The sequence below is a fragment of the Polyodon spathula genome, chromosome 14 (genome assembly GCF_017654505.1).
Source record: "Polyodon spathula isolate WHYD16114869_AA chromosome 14, ASM1765450v1, whole genome shotgun sequence".
Classification (NCBI taxonomy): Eukaryota; Metazoa; Chordata; class Actinopteri; order Acipenseriformes; family Polyodontidae; genus Polyodon; species Polyodon spathula.
The window spans coordinates 39,779,736-39,805,685 of record NC_054547.1 but is presented as its reverse complement, the minus strand read 5'-3'; the positions used below and the strand labels follow the sequence as shown (position 1 = coordinate 39,805,685).

Sequence of the window (25,950 nt, the reverse complement as noted above, 5' to 3'; positions counted from 1 at the left end):
TGTTGCTGGACTGTTTAAGATTTCTTTGCTGTTTCTATCTTTCTGTCTTGTTAATGTATTGATTTATCATTCGAATCAGAATCTCCATATGGTATGTTTTCAATTCTATTGATTTTAAAGACAGCAAGAGGCACAACAATCAAATGAATAAAATGACAGTGACTTGTGTCAAGTCATATATTATTATTATTGCAAATTGAAATGATATGAAATGATTCTTAATTAGTATTACAAAGTGAGAGTTCTGTTTTTATCACTTCTGTACTGGGCTGGATGCAAGCTGTCATGGAACTTACATTTATATAGCGGCTTTCAGCAGGAGGTAGGCTGAGAGCAGGTGAGCTCGTTTAACAAGGGTGCCCCGGCTCCAAATTGAACCTGCATCCCACATTTCAACCCGAGTCCCAGCCAGCCCCCCCCCCACCCCAAACCAACTTCTACTGTCCCTGAAGTGGAAGCTGGTCTCACACTGAAAGGCTCAGTCGCTTTGTCACCTGCTGTGCACCTCACTTTCCCCTCAAACTCAGGAAGACTTTGTGTTAACCCTGTGTCTGTGTGTGTGGACAGAAGTAATTAATGAGAAACAATCCTTCTCAGAAAGCTTTGTGGCACTGCTCCGGTCCTGCCCACTGATATCAGGCCCACTGGGGATTAATCTGTCCTGGCATGAGGAAGAGCTGCCAGTCAAAGTGGGTGGAACCTGGCTCCAATACTGGGCCGAGACGCGGGAGTGATTTATTAGCTGTTATGATTTACTTTATTCAGACGTTACTTCTGTGCTGGTTGTTTGTGAGTGCTGGTGTCTGAGTCAGTGAGTCAGACTGCTTGCTGCAAAATCACATTTAAGACTCCCATTGTAGGGCCGTTAGACTCACTGCAGCTTTTACAATTCTCTTTTCCAAATTCAAGGGCTTCATTTCATGAGACCATGATTACTCGACTCATACTAAACCCTGAAATGGCTCCCATTGCTATTAAAACTTCAGCTCTACAATTGTGAGGAGAGTAGTGATTCCCCTAATAAAAAGATTCATGGCAAGGAGGAAAATGGCATTCAAACCATTACACGCACGCCTTTGTGTGTCCTGGGCAGGCTCTCCACCCCAAACCTGTCTCTCCAGCACACCATCAAGCAGGCTCTCCACGCCAAACCTGTCTCTCCACACCATCAAGCAGGCTCTCCACGCCAAACCTGTCTCTCCAGCACACCATCAAGCAGATCTCCACCACAAACCTGTCTCTCCAGCACACCATCAAGCAGGCGCTCCACTCCATACCCGTGTCTCTCCAGCACACCATCAAGCAGGCCTCCATCCCAAACCTGTCTCTCCAAACCATCAAGCAGGCTCTCCACCCCAAACCTGTCTCTCCAGCACACCATCAAGCAGGTTTCCACCCCAAACCTGTCTCTCCAGCACACCATCAAGCAGGCTCTCCACTCCATACCCATGTCTCTCCACACCATCAAGCAGGCTCTCCACTCCATACCCGTGTCTCTCCACACCATCAAGCAGGCTCTCCACTCCATACCCGTGTCTCTCCACACCATCAAGCAGGCTCTCCACTCCATACCCGTGTCTCTCCACACCATCAAGCAGGCTCTCCACTCCATACCCGTGTCTCTCCAGCACACCATCAAGCAGGCTCTCCACTCCATACCCGTGTCTCTCCACACCAACAGTCGTCTCTAAAGTCCTCATCTAATGTTGCTAATGTGAATAAAACTGCCAGATGGGCTTTGTTGACTGGGGTTTGAATACAAATCTAAAAAGGCCATGTCCTGGGCTTGAGCAAACAGTTCCCTGCGCTTCTGTAATCAGAGCTTTACTCAGCTGCACTAAACTTTAATCATCCAAGAGAACGCATTCATTTTTTCACTCTGATTTGTTTTCTGTTACTAAGTATTATGAATATGTATATGTATGTATGTATTTATTTATATATGTGCTTGTGTAAAGGGACCCTGGCAGCTGCCACTAGATTTACAATTACTTTATTAAGTGCTGCCTCCTGGTGGTGATGAAAAAGACTGCAGAAACTCTAGTAATAGCAGTAGTACCTAGTCAGCACTCCAGTAATACAAATAATAATACTAACAATACTACTACTACTGCTACTACTACTAATAATAATAATAATAATAATAATAATAATAATAATAATAATAATAATAATAATAATAATAATGGAGTTTCTTGAAAAAAACCTGTACATTTTTTTAAATGAAGAAAACAAATCAGATGATGAGGTATTCAGTGGTGCAGACTCTAGTAAAACTCTGCCTGTAAACTCTCTCCTTCCTGATCCCTTGACCTGGACTTGAATAAACAGGATGAAGATTATCTCTGTGCTGACCAGTGAACCAGTCTGGGTTGCAGCACCTCTGGTGTATTGAGTGTATACAGGGAGAGGTGGCTGGTACAATGCAGGATGAAGATTGTCTCTGTGCTCACCAGTGAACCAGTCTGGGTTGCAGCACCTCTGGTGTATTGAGTGTATACAGGGAGAGGTGGCTGGTACAATGCAGGATGAAGATTGTCTCTGTGCTCACCAGTGAACCAGTCTGGGTTGCAGCACCTCTGGTGTATTGAGTGTATACAGGGAGAGGTGGCTGGTACAATGCAGGATGAAGATTGTCTCTGTGCTCACCAGTGAACCAGTCTGGGTTGCAGCACCTCTGGTGTATTGAGTGTATACAGGGAGAGGTGGCTGGTACAATGCAGGATGAAGATTGTCTCTGTGCTCACCAGTGAACCAGTCTGGGTTGCAGCACCTCTGGTGTATTGAGTGTATACAGGGAGAGGTGGCTGGTACAATGCAGGATGAAGATTGTCTCTGTGCTCACCAGTGAACCAGTCTGGGTTGCAGCACCTCTGGTGTATTGAGTGTATACAGGGAGAGGTGGCTGGTACAATGCAGGATGAAGATTGTCTCTGTGCTCACCAGTGAACCAGTCTGGGTTGCAGCACCTCTGGTGTATTGAGTGTATACAGGGAGAGGTGGCTGGTACAATGCAGGATGAAGATTGTCTCTGTGCTCACCAGTGAACCAGTCTGGGTTGCAGCACCTCTGGTGTATTGAGTGTATACAGGGAGAGGTGGCTGGTACAATGCAGGATGAAGATTGTCTCTGTGCTCACCAGTGAACCAGTCTGGGTTGCAGCACCTCTGGTGTATTGAGTGTATACAGGGAGAGGTGGCTGGTACAATGCAGGATGAAGATTGTCTCTGTGCTCACCAGTGAACCAGTCTGGGTTGCAGCACCTCTGGTGTATTGAGTGTATACAGGGAGAGGTGGCTGGTACAATGCAGGATGAAGATTGTCTCTGTGCTCACCAGTGAACCAGTCTGGGTTGCAGCACCTCTGGTGTATTGAGTGTATACAGGGAGAGGTGGCTGGTACAATGCAGGATGAAGATTGTCTCTGTGCTCACCAGTGAACCAGTCTGGGTTGCAGCACCTCTGGTGTATTGAGTGTATACAGGGAGAGGTGGCTGGTACAATGCAGGATGAAGATTGTCTCTGTGCTCACCAGTGAACCAGTCTGGGTTGCAGCACCTCTGGTGTATTGAGTGTATACAGGGAGAGGTGGCTGGTACAATGCAGGATGAAGATTGTCTCTGTGCTCACCAGTGAACCAGTCTGGGTTGCAGCACCTCTGGTGTATTGAGTGTATACAGGGAGAGGTGGCTGGTACAATGCAGGATGAAGATTGTCTCTGTGCTCACCAGTGAACCAGTCTGGGTTGCAGCACCTCTGGTGTATTGAGTGTATACAGGGAGAGGTGGCTGGTACAATGCAGGATGAAGATTGTCTCTGTGCTCACCAGTGAACCAGTCTGGGTTGCAGCACCTCTGGTGTATTGAGTGTATACAGGGAGAGGTGGCTGGTACAATGCAGGATGAAGATTGTCTCTGTGCTCACCAGTGAACCAGTCTGGGTTGCAGCACCTCTGGTGTATTGAGTGTATACAGGGAGAGGTGGCTGGTACAATGCAGGATGAAGATTGTCTCTGTGCTCACCAGTGAACCAGTCTGGGTTGCAGCACCTCTGGTGTATTGAGTGTATACAGGGAGAGGTGGCTGGTACAATGCAGGATGAAGATTGTCTCTGTGCTCACCAGTGAACCAGTCTGGGTTGCAGCACCTCTGGTGTATTGAGTGTATACAGGGAGAGGTGGCTGGTACAATGCAGGATGAAGATTGTCTCTGTGCTCACCAGTGAACCAGTCTGGGTTGCAGCACCTCTGGTGTACTGAGTGTATACAGGGAGAGGTGGCTGGTACAATGCAGGATGAAGATTGTCTCTGTGCTCACCAGTGAACCAGTCTGGGTTGCAGCACCTCTGGTGTATTGAGTGTATACAGGGAGAGGTGGCTGGTACAATGCAGGATGAAGATTGTCTCTGTGCTCACCAGTGAACCAGTCTGGGTTGCAGCACCTCTGGTGTATTGAGTGTATACAGGGAGAGGTGGCTGGTACAATGCAGGATGAAGATTGTCTCTGTGCTCACCAGTGAACCAGTCTGGGTTGCAGCACCTCTGGTGTATTGAGTGTATACAGGGAGAGGTGGCTGGTACAATGCAGGATGAAGATTGTCTCTGTGCTCACCAGTGAACCAGTCTGGGTTGCAGCACCTCTGGTGTATTGAGTGTATACAGGGAGAGGTGGCTGGTACAATGCAGGATGAAGATTGTCTCTGTGCTCACCAGTGAACCAGTCTGGGTTGCAGCACCTCTGGTGTATTGAGTGTATACAGGGAGAGGTGGCTGGTACAATGCAGGATGAAGATTGTCTCTGTGCTCACCAGTGAACCAGTCTGGGTTGCAGCACCTCTGGTGTATTGAGTGTATACAGGGAGAGGTGGCTGGTACAATGCAGGATGAAGATTGTCTCTGTGCTCACCAGTGAACCAGTCTGGGTTGCAGCACCTCTGGTGTATTGAGTGTATACAGGGAGAGGTGGCTGGTACAATGCAGGATGAAGATTGTCTCTGTGCTCACCAGTGAACCAGTCTGGGTTGCAGCACCTCTGGTGTATTGAGTGTATACAGGGAGAGGTGGCTGGTACAATGCAGGATGAAGATTGTCTCTGTGCTCACCAGTGAACCAGTCTGGGTTGCAGCACCTCTGGTGTATTGAGTGTATACAGGGAGAGGTGGCTGGTACAATGCAGGATGAAGATTGTCTCTGTGCTCACCAGTGAACCAGTCTGGGTTGCAGCACCTCTGGTGTATTGAGTGTATACAGGGAGAGGTTGCTGGTACAATGCAGGATGAAGATTGTCTCTGTGCTCACCAGTGAACCAGTCTGGGTTGCAGCACCTCTGGTGTACTGAGTGTATACAGGGAGAGGTGGCTGGTACAATGCAGGATGAAGATTGTCTCTGTGCTCACCAGTGAACCAGTCTGGGTTGCAGCACCTCTGGTGTATTGAGTGTATACAGGGAGAGGTGGCTGGTACAATGCGGGATGAAGATTGTCACAATTTAACGCAGCATATTTGCATTGAATAGTTGCAGTTTCACACACATGTACTGTTCCTTACAATGATTCTTGTACCACCTTTTAGCACAGTTTAGTGCTTCTTCTGTATATGGTGGAGTATTACTCAGCACAGCAGCTCATGATTGAAATGGGTACCCATGGTATAATACCTGCTGGATGAGAAAGTAAATGAATAGGTTTTCCATCAGGCTGCCCAGGTTTCCTGTAAGTGTTGACCTAGCGGTTAATAAGTGAACAGTGTCAACAGGGCTGCCTGCCTCCCACCTCTGTTACCACACAGCTGGAGCCAGCTGCCAGGATCTGTGCAAACATTGCGCCGCACTGAGAGCAAACCTGAAATGCATTCAAGTCTTTCATATGAGTGCTGCTCTTTATTTACCAGGAAGCTCACTCGGTGGCACTGATGATACTGCTGGAGAGGCAGCTGTCTGATTCATACAGGACTCAGGTGGCACTGATACTGCTGGAGAGGCAGCTGTCTGATTCATACAGGACTCAGGTGGCACTGATACTGCTGGAGAGGCAGCTGTCTGATTCATACAGGACTCAGGTGGCACTGATACTGCTGGAGAGGCAGCTGTCTGATTCATACAGGACTCAGGTGGCACTGATACTGCTGGAGAGGCAGCTGTCTGATTCATACAGGACTCAGGTGGCACTGATACTGCTGGAGAGGCAGCTGTCTGATTCATAAAGGACTCAGGTGGCACTGATACTGCTGGAGAGGCAGCTGTCTGATTCATACAGGACTCAGGTGGCACTGATACTGCTGGAGAGGCAGCTGTCTGATTCATACAGGACTCAGGTGGCACTGATACTGCTGGAGAGGCAGTTGTCTGATTCATACAGGACTCAGGTGGCACTGATACTACTGGAGAGGCAGTTGTCTGGGTTCCTGCAGGACACTGGCGAAGCAGAAGATGGCTGTGAAAGGAATGAGAGGACAGAGTTACTTAGCAGTAGCACTGCAGAGTATCCAGAATAGAAGGCAGGTTTTCACAGGAACAACTGCAGGAGATTCTTTGAAAAGGGATCGGGGTGCTATGTAGGACAATTTAAAGTTAATGTAAAATGTTTGCACCAGTTTCTAGCTGGCTGTAGTGTATGCCCAATGCTTTCCCTCGTCTCCACTCTCCCACTGTAGCGTATGCCCAATGCTTTCCCTCGTCTCCACTCTCCCACTGTAGTGTATGCCCAATGTTTTCCCTCGTCATCACTCTCCCACTGTAGCATATGCCCAATGCTTTCCCTCGTCATCACTCTCCCACTGTAGCATATGCCCAATGCTTTCCCTCGTCTCCACTCTCCCGCTGTAGGGTCTCTCTCTTGCTGGGTGAGGATGCCAGGCTTGCTGAACTGCTCCTCCTGGGCTCCTCTGCTGCTCAAAGCCTCTTGTGTGAAGTCCTGTGCCAATGGCTACTTCCTGGGCCTCAACGCCCAGCTCACCTACACCAACCCCGACAGCGAGCCCATGGAAGGTAAGGAGCTGCTAGATGCCCTTGAGAGCACTGTAACGACTTTTGTGTCTGAAAGCTCTGTGTCTCTGTGTTTGTGACAGCCCTGTGTCCCTGCATATCTTACGTCTCTGTGCCTTTTGTCCTGCGTATCTGATGGCTCTGTGTCCTGTGTGTCTGATGACTCTGTGTCCCTGTGTTTCTGATGACTCTGTCTCGCTGTGTGTCTGATGGCTCTGTGTCTTTGTGTATCTGATGGCCCTGTGTCCTTTTTCCTTGTGTATCTGACAGCTCTGTGTCCTGTGATCCTGAGTGTCTGACGGCTCTGTGTCCTGTGATCCTGAGTGTCTGAAGGCTCTGTGTCCTGTGATCCTGTGTGTCTGATGGCTCTGTGTCCTGTGATCCTGAGTGTCTGACAGCTCTGTGTCCTGTGATCCTGAGTGTCTGACGGCTCTGTGTCCTGTGATCCTGAGTGTCTGACGGCTCTATGCCCCTTTGTGTCTGATGGCTCTGTGTCCTGTGATCCTGAGTGTCTGATGGCCCTGTGTCCTGTGATCCTGAGTGTCTGACGGCTCTGTGCCCCTTTGTGTCTGATGGCTCTGTGTCCTGTGATCCTGAGTGTCTGATGGCTCTGTGTCCTGTGATCCTGAGTGTCTGACGGCTCTGTGCCCCTTTGTGTCTGATGGCTCTGTGTCCTGTGCCCCTTTGTGTCTGATAGCTCTGTGTCCTGTGATCCTGAGTGTCTGATGGCTCTGTGTCCTGTGATCCTGAGTGTCTGACGGCTCTGTGTCCTGTGATCCTGAGTGTCTGATGGCCCTGTGTCCTGTGATCCTGAGTGTCTGACGGCTCTGTGCCCCTTTGTGTCTGATGGCTCTGTCCTGTGATCCTGTGTGTCTGATGGCTCTGTGCCCCTTTGTGTCTGATAGCTCTGTGTCCTGTGATCCTGAGTGTCTGATGGCTCTGTGTCCTGTGATCCTGAGTGTCTGACAGCTCTGTGTCCTTTGATCCTGAGTGTCTGACGGCTCTGTGTCCTGTGATCCTGAGTGTCTGATGGCTCTGTGTCCTGTGATCCTGAGTGTCTGACAGCTATGTGCCCCTTTGTGTCTGATGTGCCCCTTTGTGTCTGAGGGGAGGGGGGCATGAGGGGAGCCTAAAAGTCAAGGCAATCAATAGTTCAAGTCTGTGTAATAAAGTGATTTATCACGGGACACGGTTTGCTCTGACAGCCGTCTTTGTGAAATATGTTGTGGGCTGGATTGCTTCAGTGCAGACTTGGAGCTCTTCCAAATGCTGTTAGAGAAGGATGAGGAAGTGGTGAACTACATAATTTAATCAGGATCAATGAGGCTCCTGGGGAGGGAGGAAACCTTTCACTTCTCTTGTTTTAATCAGACGGATTGGAGGAGCTGCTACTCTTTAGCACTCCGGCAGGAAAGACTGTGGACTATCCAAGTGAACTTGAATAACTGAACAGTTTAGTTATATAGTAGCAGTGGTTAAAGTGTCCTTGGGGACAGACACATGGTTAATTTCTGAGCCGATACCATGTTGAGTAGACCTGCCTCAGTCATGCCTGAGCCTCACAGCAGGTCGCTGTTGTTTCAGGGTTGGAGAGCCCCACTCACGCCCTGAGAGCTGACGGGGACCCCAGTGCCAAGTCTGCCTCCGCCACCTACATCACACTGGCTGAAGAGCACCCCTACAACTGCAACCTGGAGATCATCCTGCACCTGAGCGGTGAGGCCACCGGGGGCGCTGTATGGGGAGGGGAGGGACAGGAGGAGGAGCGTCCAGTCAGGGTCTGAAACTGTGGATCATTGTTCTTCCTCCAGTGTTTTTAGGTCTAATGGACCCCAAGCACTCACTTTTCTACTGGCCAGCCACAGCGCTGCTGTAGATTTATAAGCCAATATGTCTTTTCATGGTCAGCCATGCCTCACCTGGGCATAGATAAAGGACAGTGCTAATCATAGAAAACACAAAACCAATGAGAGACAGTGTAGACAGAACAAAGAGCACAGATCTGTGTGAGAGGTGTAGATCTAGCTGTGTATTTCTAATTGATTAGCTTGTGTTCCCCCCCTCACCCTATACTGGTTCTCCTCTGCTACTCCTCAGAGCCTCATACCCCCCATGTGTTGCTGGAGGAGGGGCGGCTCACCTTCCAGGAGTACGAACAGCACATCCGCGCCCGGAGAGACTTCATCCACTGCAGCAGGAAGGAGGCTGAGTCAGACAAGAGGGTGAGCGGGGGAGGGGCCAGAGAGAGGAGGAGAGTCCTGGGGAGGGGCCATGGGGAGGGGCCAGAGAGATGGGGAGAGTCCAGGGGAGGGGCCAGAGGGGAGGTCCCAGAGAGAAGTGGAGAGTCCAGGGGAGGGGCCAGGGAGAGGCGTGGGGAGGAGCCAGAGAGAGGTGGAGTCCAGGGGAGGGGCCAGGGAGAGGTGTGGGGAGGGGCCAGAAAGAGGTGGAGAGTCCAGGGGAGGGGTCAGGTAGAGGGGCCAGAGAGATAGGGAGAGTCCATGGGAGGGGCCAGAGGGGAGGGCAAGGGAGAACTGTGGGGAGGTCCTAGAGAGAGGTGGAGAGTCCAGGGGAGGGGCCAGGGAGAGGCATGGGGAGGGGCCATAGAGAGGTGGAGTGTCCAGGGGAGGGGCCAGGGAGAGCCGTGGTGATTGGCCAAAGAGAGGAGGAGAGTTGAGGGGAGGGGCCATGGAGAGGGGCCAGAGAGAGGAAGGGAGTCGAGGGGAGGTGCCAGGAGAGGGGCCAGAGAGAGGAGGAGTGTCAAGGGGAGTGGCCAGTGAGAGCCGTGGGGAGGGGCCATGGAGAGGGGGAGATTCCAGGGGAGGGGGTGAGGGAGAGTTGTGGGGAGGGGCCAGGGAGATCTGAGGGGAGGGTCCAGAGAGAGGGAGAGAGTCAAGGGGAGAGGCCAGGGAGAGCCATGGGGAGGAGCCACGGGGAGAGTCAAGGGGAGGGGCCACTACCATTACTTTGCATTTCAAAGAGCACTGGTATTGCTGTGTATACATTCCCCACGCCTATAATATGCATTTGTTCTATGCACACACTTGATCTGTTTATGCCATGGCATGCTACAGCATGAGTTTTATAAGGATTTACTTCAGCTTTCTTTATTGGAAGGAACCAAGAACAGGTGGAGATCTCCTTCTTGAATGAGGCCAGGTGTAAGTAGGACTTTTGGAAGAACTGTAATGCTGAGAACCCAAAGGCTTTTAGCACTGAGGAAAGTGTTGAGAGTAGGAGATGTATATTCTTTGTTGCTTGTTTTTGGTTTAACCACCAAGGCTTCTCTCGTTCTCTCAGCTGGAATTCGTGCGGAAGCGCTTCCACAAGGACATCTTGTTGAACCCGGTCCTGATGCTGAACTTCTGCCCAGACCTGCGTGGAGCCCCTGGCGACCTCCACAGGGTCACGCGGGAACTGGTGTTCCTCGTCGATCGGAGCGGCAGCATGAGTGGAGCCAACATCCACAAGATCAAGGTACCCGAGCCAGACCTCCCACTACCACTAACCCTAAAACAACATCCACAAGATCAAGGTACCCGAGCCAGACCTCCCACTACCACTAACCCTAAAACAACATCCACAAGATCAAGGTACCCGAGCCAGACCTCCCACTAACCCTAGAACAACATCCACAAGATCAAGGTACTCGAGCCAGACCTCCCACTACCACTAACCCTAAAACAACATCCACAAGATCAAGGTACCCGAGCCAGACCTCCCACTAACCCTAGAACAACATCCACAAGATCAAGGTACTCCAGCCAGACCTCCCACTACCATTAACCCTAAAACAACATCCACAAGATCAAGGTACCCGAGCCAGACCTCCCACTACCACTACAACTAACACTAACACTGCAGACTTAATGGGCCTCAGCCTGTAAAGTTTGTCCCTCTGTCTCTGAGCTGGACGGGCGTCCTGTCTTCCTCTCTCCTGACAGGAGGCGATGATCGTGGCTATCAAGAGCCTGCCACCTGGGACCCTGCTGAACATCGTGGGCTTCGGATCTACCATCAAGACTCTCTTCTCCACCAGCAGGGTTTGCAGTGAGGTGTGAGATCTACAGTGTGCTGGGGACTCAGCCAGGACTCCATGGGTATCACCCTGCTCCTCCACTGAGAGTGTTCCTGCAGCAGATCAAGGCACATTGTACAGCCCCATACTGAATGTTTTACATAGGAATAATTGTACTGTTACTGTATGGCTGAAGTCCTGACAGTCCTGTTCTCTGGAGCATAAATGGATAGCTGAAATGCAGGCATGCCTCCCAGGTATCCCATTCCAATAATTATTCTGATGTCTGAGTGAAACCCTGTCTGTCTGGGTGCCCGGACCCTGTAGCATGAAGGGCACAGCTGTGTTCTCTTTCTCTGGAAGAAGCAGCAGGTTTGGTTCGGACACACTCGAGTAAAGAGGGGGCTATTTAATATGCAAGAGTACACAGATTTCCATGAAGCCATCAACAGCAGCGTCAGTGATGCTCAGTGTGTGTTTGGTGTTCGTTCCCAGGACACCCTCTCCTTGGCCTGCGAGTACCTTCAGAAGATGAGAGCTGATATGGGCAGCACCAACATCCTGGGGGCTCTGAGCTGGGTGTTCCAGCAGCCAGTGCACCGGGGATACCCCCGGCAACTCTTCATCCTCACCGACGGCAAGGCCAGCAATGCAGGCAAGGTGATCGAGCTGGTGAGGAGGCATGCCAGCACTGCCAGGTAGCCACAGATTCATTCATTCACCTTTCCACCCTGCGGGTACATTTCTACCCACTTTATTGCTTCTGCACACATTATTGATTGAGAAAGATTTTGATAAATCTGCACAAACTCTAGGTTAGGGGTGTAGTAAAGGAATATATTAAGAATATATTAAATGTTTTATGTTTTTCCTTTTGTTGCTTCTGAATTCTTACTTCAGAAAGGTCCTGCACAGCAATCACACTAAGTGTTTTTTGCTAAAGCCACTCTTAAACGTCTCACTGCTCTACAATTCCCCAAGGTACAACAGCAAATCTTTCAGCTAATTTCATTTCCCCTGCATCTATACTCTAGTGCTGGCAGCTCAGCAGCAGCATTAGGGAATAGCTGAATGCCTTCCTGCTGGTGTTTTTAAACCTCTCCTCAGCTTCAGTACAATACTCGTCACTGCGGCTCCTCTTGTTGTGCAGCCACACTCTCCTCTCTAACCCACTCATGTGGAATGTATCACAACTCCCCCGCCTCTCTCCCCAGGTGCTTCAGTGTAGGGCTGGGTCCACACACCTGCCCTCGGCTGCTGAGGGGCGTGTCCAGGGTGACAGGCGGGACAGCAGAGTTCCTCAGTGATAGTGAGAGGGTGGAGCCCAAGGTGAGAACACACACACTGCTCTCTTGTGCAGGGGGATAGGCATTGCGAGGGGGTCCTGAAATAAAACACTTTGGGGCTGATTCTGGTTCACTGATTGAGACCCCGCTCTCTTGCTCAGCTCATCAAATCTCTGAAGAAAGCTTTGGAACCAGCCCTCAGCGATGTGCGGATAGACTGGTACGTGCCAGACAATGTGGAGGCCTTGCTCTCGCCCAATGAGATTGCTCCTTTGTACCCAGGGGACCGCCTCATTGGATACTGCACGGTTTACGATGTTTCTGCCTTTCAGAGCAAGAAGGCTGGTGTGAGTACAAAGTGAAGAGGGGTCAGGGGTATTTTAGAAAGAACATTGAGATTTCATTTGTATAGATGGCAGCTCCAGAGCCAGAATGTTTACATACATTTCTTCAGAAAAGTTTGGGTTAGGGTTATGCATTTTTAACATCCCCTATTATAGAATGATCTCTGACTCAAAGAAGTTCATATACTGTCTCTATTATCAATACCCTTGCCTCTCCTCCCACTGTCAGCAGTCGAAGGCACGGGGCTCAAAGGAGCAAGCACAGGGCTCAGTCAGATCCGTGTCCCAGGATGACCTGCCTGCCCCCTCGGCTGGAGAGGGGTGCCGCCCCTCCGAGCGCAGCGACATTGAGGAGGCCCTGTGTGAGATCTCCCATGAGATTTCATCTGAGTTCTCCTGCGCCAGCATGGCAGACACAGGTATTTATGAACTACATTCACGCTCCAGGAGGATCCCATCAGTTTTCCCAGTCTCTCTGACAGCCAGGAGGTTTCTAACACACTTTATTTCCGTTACAGGAGTGCGGTTCGGTCCTCGCAGGAGTTCTCGTCCAGGGAGCCGCCGTCAGAGAGTGTACTCCGTGGGTCTGGGGCGCCGGCCGTCCAACCGGGACTCTGAGGAGCTGGACGATGCCTTCGCACCCACAGGTCCCCCATTTAATGATATTAGCAGACACAATACACAACATACAGAATAGAATATTAAAATATTAGATGTAAATAAATGTGATGAACGATCCATGTCACTGTCCATACATTACAAGACAGGTACTATTTTACTGGCTCTAATTGTAATGTTTCTTATTGTTTGCTCCTGCTTCCCCAGAAAGAGATGACACTCCAGCCTCTCCCTGCAGCATGACCTCCTGTGACAGCAGTGAGTGCCTCTCATCTTATCACGTCACCATCGACACTCTCATGCAAAAGATTACTCACAAGAAGCCTTGCGTCCGAGAAGCAAACCAGGACACTTTGCAAGAAGGCCTTCAGTCACTGATTACCCCATAGTGATGCTTCCTCAAAGCAAATCCAGACCTTTCAAAGAAGGGAACGTAGCATAACATGCAAAAACAAATTCAGAAATATAACCAATATATAAGCCAGTAATAACCTTACTTTAAGAAATATTCTAATATCCACGTAACCAGACGAGAGAGACAGAGAGAGAGAGAGATTGGTCCAGCAGCAAGGCATGCAAAAGAGACCAATAGATACAATAGTTCTTATAATAACCCTAACCTGAATGCTCTTCTGTCCGTGTTGAAGGGTTAGGGTTAACTCTCTTCTCTCCTGTGTTGAGGGGTTAGGGTTAACTCTCTTCTCTCCTGTAATGAGGGGTTAGGGTTAACTCTCTTCTCTCCTGTAATGAGGGGTTAGGGTTAACGCTCTTCTCCTCTGTGTTGAAGGGTTAGGGTTAACGCTCTTCTCTCCTGTGTTGAAGGTCTAGGGGGCAGCTGCTACCCGGACAGTCCCTCCGCCATGTCTGTGCGATCGCAGCCCTTGCTGGACAGCAAGTCTGTGGAGAGCTTCTTTGGGTCCAGGTGGGGAACGTTACAGATTGTATTTTTTATTGGACAATGGCACTCGATTACTGGAAGCTAACTGGTCAGAAGTCAGGCCTTATTGCTTTGTAATGGCGCTTACAATTCTAAACTGAATAGGAATATCATTTTTAAAACAATGGCCACCAAAAAAGCAGCAGCTTGTACTTTAAATTGCCATATTGCATCAATAAAATATTTAAAAATTTTACAATTTTTTTTCTGTCTTCCAAACAATTGAACCCTATTATCCCGTCTGTGTGTCTATGTGTCCAGGTTTCGGGGCTTCAGTTCTTCAGGAAAGCCACCACCCCTCAAACCGCAGTGTGTCTCAGCTGAGATGGAGGAGTCTCCTAAGACGGAGACCACAGACTACCTCTCTCTGGTAAGACTGGCTTCCAGTCTCCGCAAGCACCCTGCTGGCTATTTGTGATTCATTAAGAAGAGCTGTGAACTAGATAGCTGCTAGAGATTCCTCTGTGCAATATGGAAGCGCTAACCCCAACTCTCATCCCTCTCTAGGTGCATCTTCAGCTGGCTTCAGGGGCATTCCTCTTGAATAATCTCTTCTCTGAGCAGGTCCAGATACCCCTGGAGCGTCTGAAGAGAGCATCTCCCTTCTCCAGCCACCGCTCCAGCCTCAGCCCCACATCCCGCTGCACCTCCCCACGGGCAGCAGCAGGCAGCACCCCCAAACCCACACTTTCCCAGCAGGAGCCTGGGAGCCTTAAAACCAACAACCCCAAAACCACTGGGGGTCCCTTTACTGAGGGGGGCGCCATCGCCCTCCTTGACCCTGCACTGACCTCGGTTCCAGATTTCAATGGGGCACTGCAACAGGCGGACAGTGGGCGCGGCTCAGAAACAGATGTGTTCGAGGGCTCCCTTGTCCAATCAGAGGCTGGCGTGGCGCCCTTCGACCTCTCCAGCGAGCAGCAGGCAGAGAGGGACCTGGTGAGCTCAAGCTGGGCGACGGCAGTGGCGCTGGCCTGGCTGGAGCACCGCCGCGCTGGCTTCTTCGTGGAGTGGGAGCTGGTCGCCGCCAAGGCCGACTCCTGGCTGCGCGCCCAGCAGCTGCCCGAGGGCATGGACCAAGCTGGCCTGAAGGGGGCAGCATGCCAGAAACGCACACTGTCCCCTCGCACTGGAGTCCCGTTTGGGTCAGGGAGCTCCTTAACTCTGAATCGTGGGCTCAACGAGAGCACAGCGGCAATGCAACTGAAACGCACACTGTCCCCTCGCACTGGAGTCCCGTTTGGGTCAGGGAGCTCCTTAACTCTGAATCGTGGGCTCAACGAGAGCACAGCGGCAATGCAACTGAAACGCACACTGTAGGAAAAGCACAGCTCTTTTCTATTGAGTTTTTCTAAATCTCCCCCCCCCCCCCCCCCCCCCCCCCCCCCCCCCCCCCCCCTCCACTCCCCCATTTTAAAAACAAAACAAAAAAAGCATTTTATCCTTCAATTTAAAAAAGAAATATATATATATAAAAAATAATAACCCCCCCCCCCCCCCCCCCCCGCCCCCCCCCCCCCATAATAATAAAGAAATCATGCATTGCTGCTCAAGAATCAACAGGTTGCACATGGAAAAGTGAAACTTTATTAGAAACGAGATCCTGCTTTTTTTTTTTGTCCCTTCCTCGGTTTTCCTCCTCTATCTTTGGCTCTTTGTCGCTGGTAATTTAGCAGCAGGTTGACTGGTGTCGAGTCTGTTTCCGTTTCAAACACATTCTCAGAATATCAGATACAGCCTTTTCATCCAGGTAGCCACATTTAGCAAAAAGAAACTCACATGAAAAAAAGAAATTAATCAAACTATCACTCAAGGTCTTCCCACGTCCAACATTCTCAGTGTGGGTTAATCTCAAGATAATCCCGATAGAACTGGCGAGGTGTGGCGACTCCAAGACGTGCATTTCTCCAATTCCATACACTGCCGAAGCCTTCCACACCTGTAAAGCAATTTGTTTTGTTAAAGGTTTCATATGCAGAAATACCTATAGCGCTGCAAGGGTCTGACAGAGGATAAGCTTTTTAGCCCTGTACTCTCTAACCACTAGATCCCACTGCCTTTCCTTCCCCCAGAACATTCTGCTGTGTAGAGACTGAGAAAGTACTGGACTCTCCTTCTCCTGGTATCGGACTGGACGGGGAAGGGCCTTCCTGTTTGAACGGTCCTCCCATGGTGCTGGGCGGGGATCACTTGCGTTTGTCGACGTCGACAGCAGCTTCCTCTCCATACCACAGAGACAGCAGGATGATGAGGTGACAGGTGTGTAGTGCGGCCGAGCTGTACACTGTGGAGGGGTAGGTGTTCCAGGACAGTTCCACCAGCCCCAAGATCAGCACCCTGCAAACAGGCATTCAATCAGAGATCAATCAGCACCCTGCAAACAGGCATTCAATCAGAGATCAATCAGCACCCTGCAAACAGGCATTCAATCAGCAATCAGCACCCTGCAAACAGGCATTCAATCAGAGATCAATCAGCACCCTGCAAACAGGCATTCAATCAGAGATCAATCAGCACCTGCAAACAGGCATTCAATCAGAGATCAATCAGCACCCTGCAAACAGGCATTCAATCAGAGATCAATCAGCACCTGCAAACAGGCATTCAATCAGAGATCAATCAGCACCTGCAAACAGGCATTCAATCAGAGATCAATCAGCACCCTGCAAACAGGCATTCAATCAGAGATCAATCAGCACCCTGCAAACAGGCATTCAATCAGAGATCAATCAGCACCCTGCAAACAGGCATTCAATCAGAGATCAATCAGCACCCTGCAAACAGGCATTCAATCAGAGATCAATCAGCACCTGCAAACAGGCATTCAATCAGAGATCAGTCAGCACCTGCAAACAGGCATTCAATCAGAGATCAATCAGCACCCTGCAAACAGGCATTCAATCAGAGATCAATCAGCACCCTGCAAACAGGCATTCAATCAGAGATCAATCAGCACCTGCAAACAGGCATTCAATCAGAGATCAATCAGCACCCTGCAAACAGGCATTCAATCAGATCAATCAGCACCCTGCAAACAGGCATTAATCCCATCAGAGATCAATCAGGCATTCAATCACTGATCACCCTCTCGAAAGCGACACGCAATGCAGAGCAGCTCACTTTTCCAATGAACTCCACAGGAATATTAAATATACAAAAATAATAAAGAAATAAAACTAGGACTGATGCTTGATGCAAACATGCTTCCAGAAAACATTTCAATCAGTAATTTGAAATAAGTAAAATGACATATTGATTTTATTTATTTTTACTGATTACAGCACTGCCCCTAGTGGCAAAAAAGAAAATGACTGACCTGTCTAAAATATCCCATCAGGCCCCGAGTCCACAAATAAAATACTGTGTTAAATATAGAAACTGACTTGTGTAAAATCCTGGGACTCGAAGGACTCTTAGTGCAGAATCCCATAGGGCTGTGGTGGGACTGCTTCATTGCACATGTGTGATCATCCTGGCACAGCATTGAAGAGTGAGGCTCTGAATCAGAGGGGTCCTACCTGAGCAGGGGAGCCAGCTTTGTGACCCGGCCGCTCCACAGCAGGTAGGGCAGCGTGTGGAAGTACCACACGTAGAACTGGTAGTGCAGCGAGCGGCTGAAACACACCCCAATGAAATTGGAGGTGAACAGCGTGTAGGTGATCTGTGCTGTGCTGTCAAGGAAGGGAACTGGAATGAGTGAGAGAGAATACAGACAGACAGACAGAGACAGACACACTGTACTGCTGTGTGAAGATACTCCACAACAGGAGATATTAAAAACTCTGGTGACCGTTTTCCTTTTTGCAGACCCCGTTTCTCTTAGTGATTTGAATCAGGCCAGTCTAAGCACTGAAGCCGTGCCGGGAGACTCTGTCAATGAAACCCCACGGTCTGGAATCCAGCAGTGCAGTGATAAAGGATATGGTCAGCGGTGAGCTTCGGCAAGGTCTGTTTGCGCTGGGCTGGGTCCTTCAGCAAGGAGACGATGCTCTCCTGAGACCTGGAACACAATGAGGAGCGCGGCTCAGTCCTGTAGCCTTGAGGCAGGAGGTGTGGGGGTGTGTGTGTGCGCGCATGTGTGCGTGTATTATATACACTATATATATATATACACACATATATTATACACACTGAAAGCAGTTCCCTGACCTGTGTGTGTGTATATATATAATTATATTATATACACTGAAAGCAGCTCCCTGATCTGTGTGTGTGTGTATGTGTATATATATTATATTATATACACTGAAAGCAGCTCCCTGATCTGTGTGTGTGTATATATATATAATTATATTATATTATATACACTGAAAGCAGCTCCCTGACCTGTGTGTGTGTGTGTGTGTGTGTATATATATTATATTATATACACTGAAAGCAGCTCCCTGACCTGTTCCAGCGGTACAGAGTGAAGAGCAGCAGCACGGAGAGGTGCGCCCCCAGCAGGGCCAGGTGGAAATAGCGGCTGAGGAAGATCTCCTCCGGGAGGAAGCGCCAGTTCACAGTCCACTCAAAGAGGAACTGCCGGCCCAGGTCAAAGGAGCGGCTCACGTAGCCCAGCGGGTTCTCCAGTAGGAAGGGGAGGCCCAGTGCCACCTGGTGGCAAACAGAGCACAACACTCCACTTTAGCAATAAGCAAAAGTGACAAACTACAGCTTACTTACACAATATAACACACTGCTGCTTACACAACATTACACACTGCTGCTTACACAACATTACACACTGCTGCTTACACAACATTACACACTGCTGCTTACACAACATTACACACTGCTGCTTACACAACATTACACACTGCTGCTTACACAACATTACACACTGCTGCTTACACAACATTACACACTGCTGCTTACACAACATTACACACTGCTGCTTACACAACATTACACACTGCTGCTTACACAACATTACACACTGCTGCTTACACAACATTACACACTGCTGCTTACACAACATTACACACTGCTGCTTACACAACATTACACACTGCTGCTTACACAACATTACACACTGCTGCTTACACAACATTACACACTGCTGCTTACACAACATTACACACTGCTGCTTACACAACATAACACACTGCTGCTTACACAACATTACACACTGCTGCTTACACAACATTACACACTGCTGCTTACACAACATTACACACTGCTGCTTACACAACATTACACACTGCTGCTTACACAACATTACACACTGCTGCTTACACAACATTACACACTGCTGCTTACACAACATTACACACTGCTGCTTACACAACATTACACACTGCTGCTTACACAACATTACACACTGCTGCTTACACAACATTACACACTGCTGCTTACACAACATTACACACTGCTGCTTACACAACATTACACACTGCTGCTTACACAACATTACACACTGCTGCTTACACAACATTACACACTGCTGCTTACACAACATTACACACTGCTGCTTACACAACATTACACACTGCTGCTTACACAACATTACACACTGCTGCTTACACAACATAACACACTGCTGCTTACACAACATTACACACTGCTGCTTACACAACATTACACACTGCTGCTTACACAACATTACACACTGCTGCTTACACAACATTACACACTGCTGCTTACACAACATTACACACTGCTGCTTACACAACATTAACACACTGCTGCTTACACAACATTACACACTGCTGCTTACACAACATTACACACTGCTGCTTACACAACATTACACACTGCTGCTTACACAACATTACACACTGCTGCTTACACAACATTAACACACTGCTGCTTACACAACATTACACACTTCTGCTTACACAACATTACACACTGCTGCTTACACAACATTACACACTGCTGCTTAAACAACATTACACACTGCTGCTTACACAACATTACACACTGCTGCTTACACAACATAACACACTGCTGCTTACACAACATTACACACTGCTGCTTACACAACATTACACACTGCTGCTTACACAACATTACACACACTGCTGCTTACACAACATTACACACTGCTGCTTACACAACATTACACACTACAGCTTACACAACATTACACACTGCTGCTTACACAACATTACACACTGCTGCTTACACAACATTACACACTGCTGCTTACACAACATTACACACTGCTGCTTACACAACATTACACACTGCTGCTTACACAACATTACACACTGCTGCTTACACAACATTACACACTGCTGCTTACACAACATTACACACTGCTGCTTACACAACATTACACACTGCTGCTTACACAACATTACACACTGCTGCTTACACAACATTACACACTGCTGCTTACACAACATTACACACTGCTGCTTACACAACATTACACACTGCTGCTTACACAACATTACACACTGCTGCTTACACAATATTACACACTGCTGCTTACACAACATTACACACTGCTGCTTACACAACATTACACACTGCTGCTTACACAACATTACACACTGCTGCTTACACAACATTACACACTGCTGCTTACACAACATTACACACTGCTGCTTACACAACATTACACACTGCTGCTTACACAACATTACACACTGCTGCTTACACAACATAACACACTGCTGCTTAAACAACATAACACACTGCTGCTTACACAACATTACACACTGCTGCTTACACAACATTACACACTGCTGCTTACACAACATTACACACTGCTGCTTACACAACATTACACACTGCTGCTTACACAACATAACACACTGCTGCTTAAACAACATTACACACTGCTGCTTACACAACATTACACACTGCTGCTTACACAACATTACACACTGCTGCTTACACAACATTACACACTGCTGCTTACACAACATTACACACTGCTGCTTACACAACATTACACACTGCTGCTTACACAACATTACACACTGCTGCTTACACAACATAACACACTGCTGCTTACACAACATTACACACTGCTGCTTACACAACATTACACACTGCTGCTTACACAACATTACACACTGCTGCTTACACAACATTACACACTGCTGCTTACACAACATTACACACTGCTGCTTACACAACATTACACACTGCTGCTTACACAACATTACACACTGCTGCTTACTTACACGATATTACATACAGAATATTTTACAGGAATGCTGAAACAAGTGACTGTACCTGTACAGCTGCACAGAGGGAGAGCCTAGGGATGCTCCACAGCAGCCCAAACTCACAGAGCAGCAGAAACAGCAGCCCGGGGGCAAACAGCAGCACGTTCATCTTCACAGACACTGCCAGACTGCACAGCAGGAGAGGGAGAGGGAGAGGGAGAGGGAGAGGGAGAGAGGGGCAGAGGGAGAGGGAGAGGGAGAGGCAGGGGCAGAGGGAGAGGGGAGGGAGTGGGAGGGGGAGGGAGAGAGAGGGAGAGGCACAGGCAGAGGGAGAGTGAGAACGAAGGGGAGAGGGACAGGCAGAGTGAGAGAGAGACAGGGAGGGGCAAAGGGAGGGAGTATGTTAATCACGGCACTCCCTTGACAGACACTGCCAGACTGTGCAACAGCGGAAGGGGGGGGCACGCTAATCAATTAATAATTGAATCCTGTGAAACATGCTGGCATGCCCACTCTGTCTATTTTTACCTGTTTCTAGCTATTTCTGCAGTGAAGGTGGCCACCTGCTGGTGAACTGCTGTAACTGTTCTTATCCCACTGTACCTTTTCAATTCCCCAGTGTGCTACACTGCGTCCCCCTTTCACACTGCTGGCACTAACGCGTACCTGCATCACACTGCCTGCACTGCAGTTCCTGGGCTCAGGAGAGAGCAGAGCTGAAAATCTACATTGAAGGAGGAACACAACGCACAGCCGCTAACAGCCTCCCTGGAGCTCAGAGAGCAGGACTTGCCTGTAGAAGCAGCAGCCCAGCGTCCAGTGGCCGTCCAGGAAGAGGTTGACCGCCATGAAGAGAAGCATCATGGCCACAGGGTCGTTGAACAGCCGCAGGATGAAGATGGAGTGGATCCGATAGGAGGCACAGCACATGAAGAAGAACACGAAGGGGGGGACCTGAAGAACAACACAAGGGTTAGGAGCAGCAGACAAGGGAGTGTGGGAGAGACAGGCAGGCAGGGAGTGAGAGAGAGAGACAGGCAGGCAGGGAGTGTGGAAGAGAGACAGGGAAGCAGGGAGTGTGGGAGAGAGACAGGGAGGCAGGGAGTGTGGGAGAGAGACAGGGAGGCAGGGAGTGTGGGAGAGAGACAGGGAGGCAGGGAGTGTGGGAGAGAGACAGGCAGGCAGGGAGTGTGGGAGAGAGACAGGCAGGCAGGGAGTGTGGGAGAGAGACAGGCAGGCAGGGAGTGTGGGAGAGAGACAGGCAGGCAGGGAGTGTGGGAGAGAGACAGGCAGGCAGGGAGTGTGGGAGAGAGACAGGGAGGCAGGGAGTGTGGGAGAGAGACAGGGAGGCAGGGAGTGTGGGAGAGAGACAGGGAGGCAGGCACAGTGATAGAGCTGTGATACAGGCAGGCCTTTCTTGTGCATGCAAATCAGACCAATTCCGAACCACTGCAAGAAGAAACCGAGCCATTCTGGACATTACAAAAGCAAAACAGACAGGAATTCTACCTGACTTATTTCTCTCGTTCACAAAAATATATTTGAAAACAAAACAAAAAATGTGTATACAGATTTGCTGGAACCGTAACAGGTTACAAGTAACAGAAAGCTTGTTTTGTGTGCGTGCTGACCTTGCTGGTGTGGCGGTAGATACGAAACACCAGGAGTAGCGTGACGAGGTAGAAGACTGCGAAGAGGTACTGAGCCAGCCGAACATCCCTCCCCCGACCCGTCACGTAGTACAGCACTGTGAAGATGTACACAAAGCCAGCTGGGTACCTGAGAAGAACAGAGCAACAGGACTCAGGAACATGCGAGGAGAGCCACACCTCATACCAGAGCAACAGAACTCAGGAACATGCGAGCAGAGCCACACCTCATACCAGAGCAACAGGACTCAGGAACATGCAAGCAGAGCCACACCTAATACCAGACAAAAAGGACTCAGGGACTTGAGAGCAGAGCCAGACCAGAGCAACAGGACTCAGGAACATATGAGGTGTGGCTCTCCTCGCATGTTCCTGAGTCCTGTTGCTCTGGTATTAGGTGTGGCTCTCCTCTCACCAGAGCAACAGGACTCAGGAACATGCGAGCAGAGCCACACCTCATACCAGAGCAACAGGACTCAGGGACATGAGAGCAGAGCCACACCTCATACCAGAGCAACAGGACTCAGGGACATGAGAGCAGAGCCAGACCAGAGCAACAGGACTCAGGAACATGCGAGGAGAGCCACACCTCATACCAGAGCAACAGAACTCAGGAACATGCGAGCAGAGCCACACCTCATACCACAGCAACAGGACTCAGGGACATGCGAGCAGAGCCACACCTCATACCAGAGCAACAGGACTCAGGGACATGCGAGCACAGCCACACTAGAGCAACAGAACTCAGGAACATGCGAGCACAGCCACACCTCATACCAGAGCAACAGAACTCAGGAACATGCGAGCAGAGCCAGACCAGAGCAACAGGACTCAGGGACATGCGAGCACAGCCACATTAGAGCAACAGAACTCAGGAACATGCGAGCAGAGCCACACCTCATACAAGAGGAACAGGACTCAGGGACATGCAAGCACAGCCACACCTCGCCAGAGTCACTCCCAGGGACACAGAGCAGGGTGGACATGTTTTGGAATTCCTTATAACCAGTGCACTGCACATGTGACCCTGGTCTGACCCGAGCAACACCCTCTGATGCATCTGTTTCAGTAAATCTTGCTGCCTTTATTAACATGGATTAGTGTGGAGATCCTGTGACTCCATAAACAGTGAACAGCGCAGTGCTGGGAGACCTGCAGCTGGGGCAAAGAAACTCATTCACTCTGTAAAAACACAAAGCGCTTTGCAACAGCTGCTCCACCCCCTTGTGATGTTTTCATTGAAGCACTGCGTTCAAATCTAAACCGCAGCTAGTTCTACAGCTAAGGGGTACACATCATTTGAGCTCTAAGCACCTAGACACACTACTCGAGCATCACAGCGGTGTGCAGTTTGAGTTCCTGCAGTGTAGAGAGTTTTATCCATCAGCCAGCACTTACACTAAGGGGCCAGTGTCTCCTTTCAGCTGAGTGTAATCGTACGTTCCATTGATAACCCCTTCTACCTCCTCCATGTAGGCTTTCCAATCAATCTCTGTATCTGAAAACACAACACAGCAGCTGAGCACTTACACACTGTACAGTATTGAGAGAACACAAAGTGCAGCAGACTCCAGTGTCCTCAATGGGAGCTGATGCTTTCTTATCAGCGCAATGGTCTCTCCAAAGTGAAATGTGTATTAGAGTAGTCTGGGCTCTACTGTGCAACAGCAAAGCACGCATTCTTCACAACCAGATTCTAATTTATAATTAGCTATACTGCATTCTTTATCGGCTCAAACAAACAGCAGCAGCAGCAGTTTGAGAAGGGCGAGTCCAGCTGCTGTCACAGATTACACTATGTAACACAATTTTTGTTCCTGGGTAGTAAGTGTTATTTCCTAATTGCTTATGCCTCAAAAGTATAGAAAATGGCTATTACTCCCCACAAACTTTGCTTTTGTGACCAGGACAGTGATATTTCAAAATATCACTATTTCCAATGGGAAAACGGGCAAATGTGTGTCTTTTCGTTCACATAAAGTCAGAAAAAAACAACATATGAATCCAAATTAACATGTATTTATACTAAAGTAATACAAAAATGACTACAAAAGATTTAGAAGCGAGTAGTTTTTCGAGATGTACGATTATACTGTATTTACAAAAGCAAAGTTTGTTGGGAATAATAGCCATGTTCTATACTTTTGAGGCATAAGCAATTAGGAAATAAAATAAATAAAAAATAATAATAATTTGTTACACGGCGTTATGTGTGGGACACGGATAAGCACGCTGGACACGCTGATCCGTGTGTTCGTGTCACTGCAATTACTGCATGCTGTCATTTATTTAGTTTTGTAGTTTCTCAGTTGCAATGAAAGTTTCGTATTACAGTGTAACAATATTTTTCAGAGATCTCCGTGGCAGCGGCTGTGCAATGGCAGTAATCTTCTAGTGCAGCACTAGCGTTACCGTGTAATAATATCCGTGCAGTTTCACCTACATGCAACACGGTGGATCACCCAGATATTGATCCCGATCTCGGCGATCCAAAGAGCCGCGGTCACGAGCAGGGTGTACTCGGGTTTGAACAGAACCCGCTGCTTATCCTCCCATAGAGTGCGCAGGGTCCCCCATACCGGAGACGGGGGTCCCTCAGATTTCCTCCTCGCTGCTCCTGCGCCGCCTGCCATCTCCGTCGCTCACCACTGCATAAAGAATCCCCTCGGAATCACTTCCTGTGGCCGGGTTTGTAACTCACACCAACCTTGTCGTGCCATTATTAATAAAACTCTCGTGGAACTCAGTGACGTGCTGATTTTGTTGCTCCGTTCCTGGACGCCTTCTTCAAATAAATCAATAGTTTTGTCGGTGGCACTGCTATTGGTTGGCCGTATAGGCTATATTAATAACTTGCTGAATGACCCGCTGACCACACAGCCGTTTCCCTGGGGGTCTGTTTCACCTGCACTCCCGCCACACGTATACACTCTTCCCAATACATCCTCATGAAAGCGCTGTGTCGTGATCGAGTGCACGAACCTTCACCTTTCTCATACTTATATATTTAGCAGGT

General features: G+C 49.1%; 2 protein-coding genes across 2 annotated transcripts; one reads left to right on the top strand and one right to left on the bottom strand.

Moving 5' to 3' along the window:
* Positions 1-2,219: 2,219 nt before the first annotated feature.
* LOC121326854 (von Willebrand factor A domain-containing protein 5B1-like) lies at positions 2,220-15,547 on the top strand. The gene is made up of 14 exons (XM_041270435.1): positions 2,220-6,982; positions 8,564-8,695; positions 9,077-9,201; positions 10,277-10,453; positions 10,921-11,031; positions 11,490-11,692; positions 12,209-12,323; positions 12,442-12,627; positions 12,857-13,043; positions 13,143-13,271; positions 13,450-13,500; positions 14,065-14,164; positions 14,441-14,549; positions 14,687-15,547. The coding sequence occupies exons 1-14, from the start codon at positions 6,781-6,783 to the stop codon at positions 15,497-15,499; spliced, it is 2,640 nt and encodes an 879-aa protein (XP_041126369.1). The 5' UTR covers positions 2,220-6,780; the 3' UTR covers positions 15,500-15,547.
* Positions 15,548-15,746: 199 nt separating this feature from the next.
* LOC121326846 (dol-P-Man:Man(5)GlcNAc(2)-PP-Dol alpha-1,3-mannosyltransferase-like) lies at positions 15,747-25,945 on the bottom strand. Its single transcript, XM_041270426.1, has 9 exons — positions 25,378-25,945; positions 24,333-24,432; positions 22,917-23,064; positions 22,079-22,239; positions 21,353-21,473; positions 18,570-18,775; positions 18,103-18,179; positions 17,698-17,842; positions 15,747-16,516 (listed from the first exon to the last, which is right to left on the bottom strand). Exons 1-9 carry the CDS (start codon positions 25,565-25,567, stop codon positions 16,366-16,368), a joined length of 1,299 nt encoding a protein of 432 aa, XP_041126360.1. The 5' UTR covers positions 25,568-25,945; the 3' UTR covers positions 15,747-16,365.
* Positions 25,946-25,950: the final 5 nt, after the last annotated feature.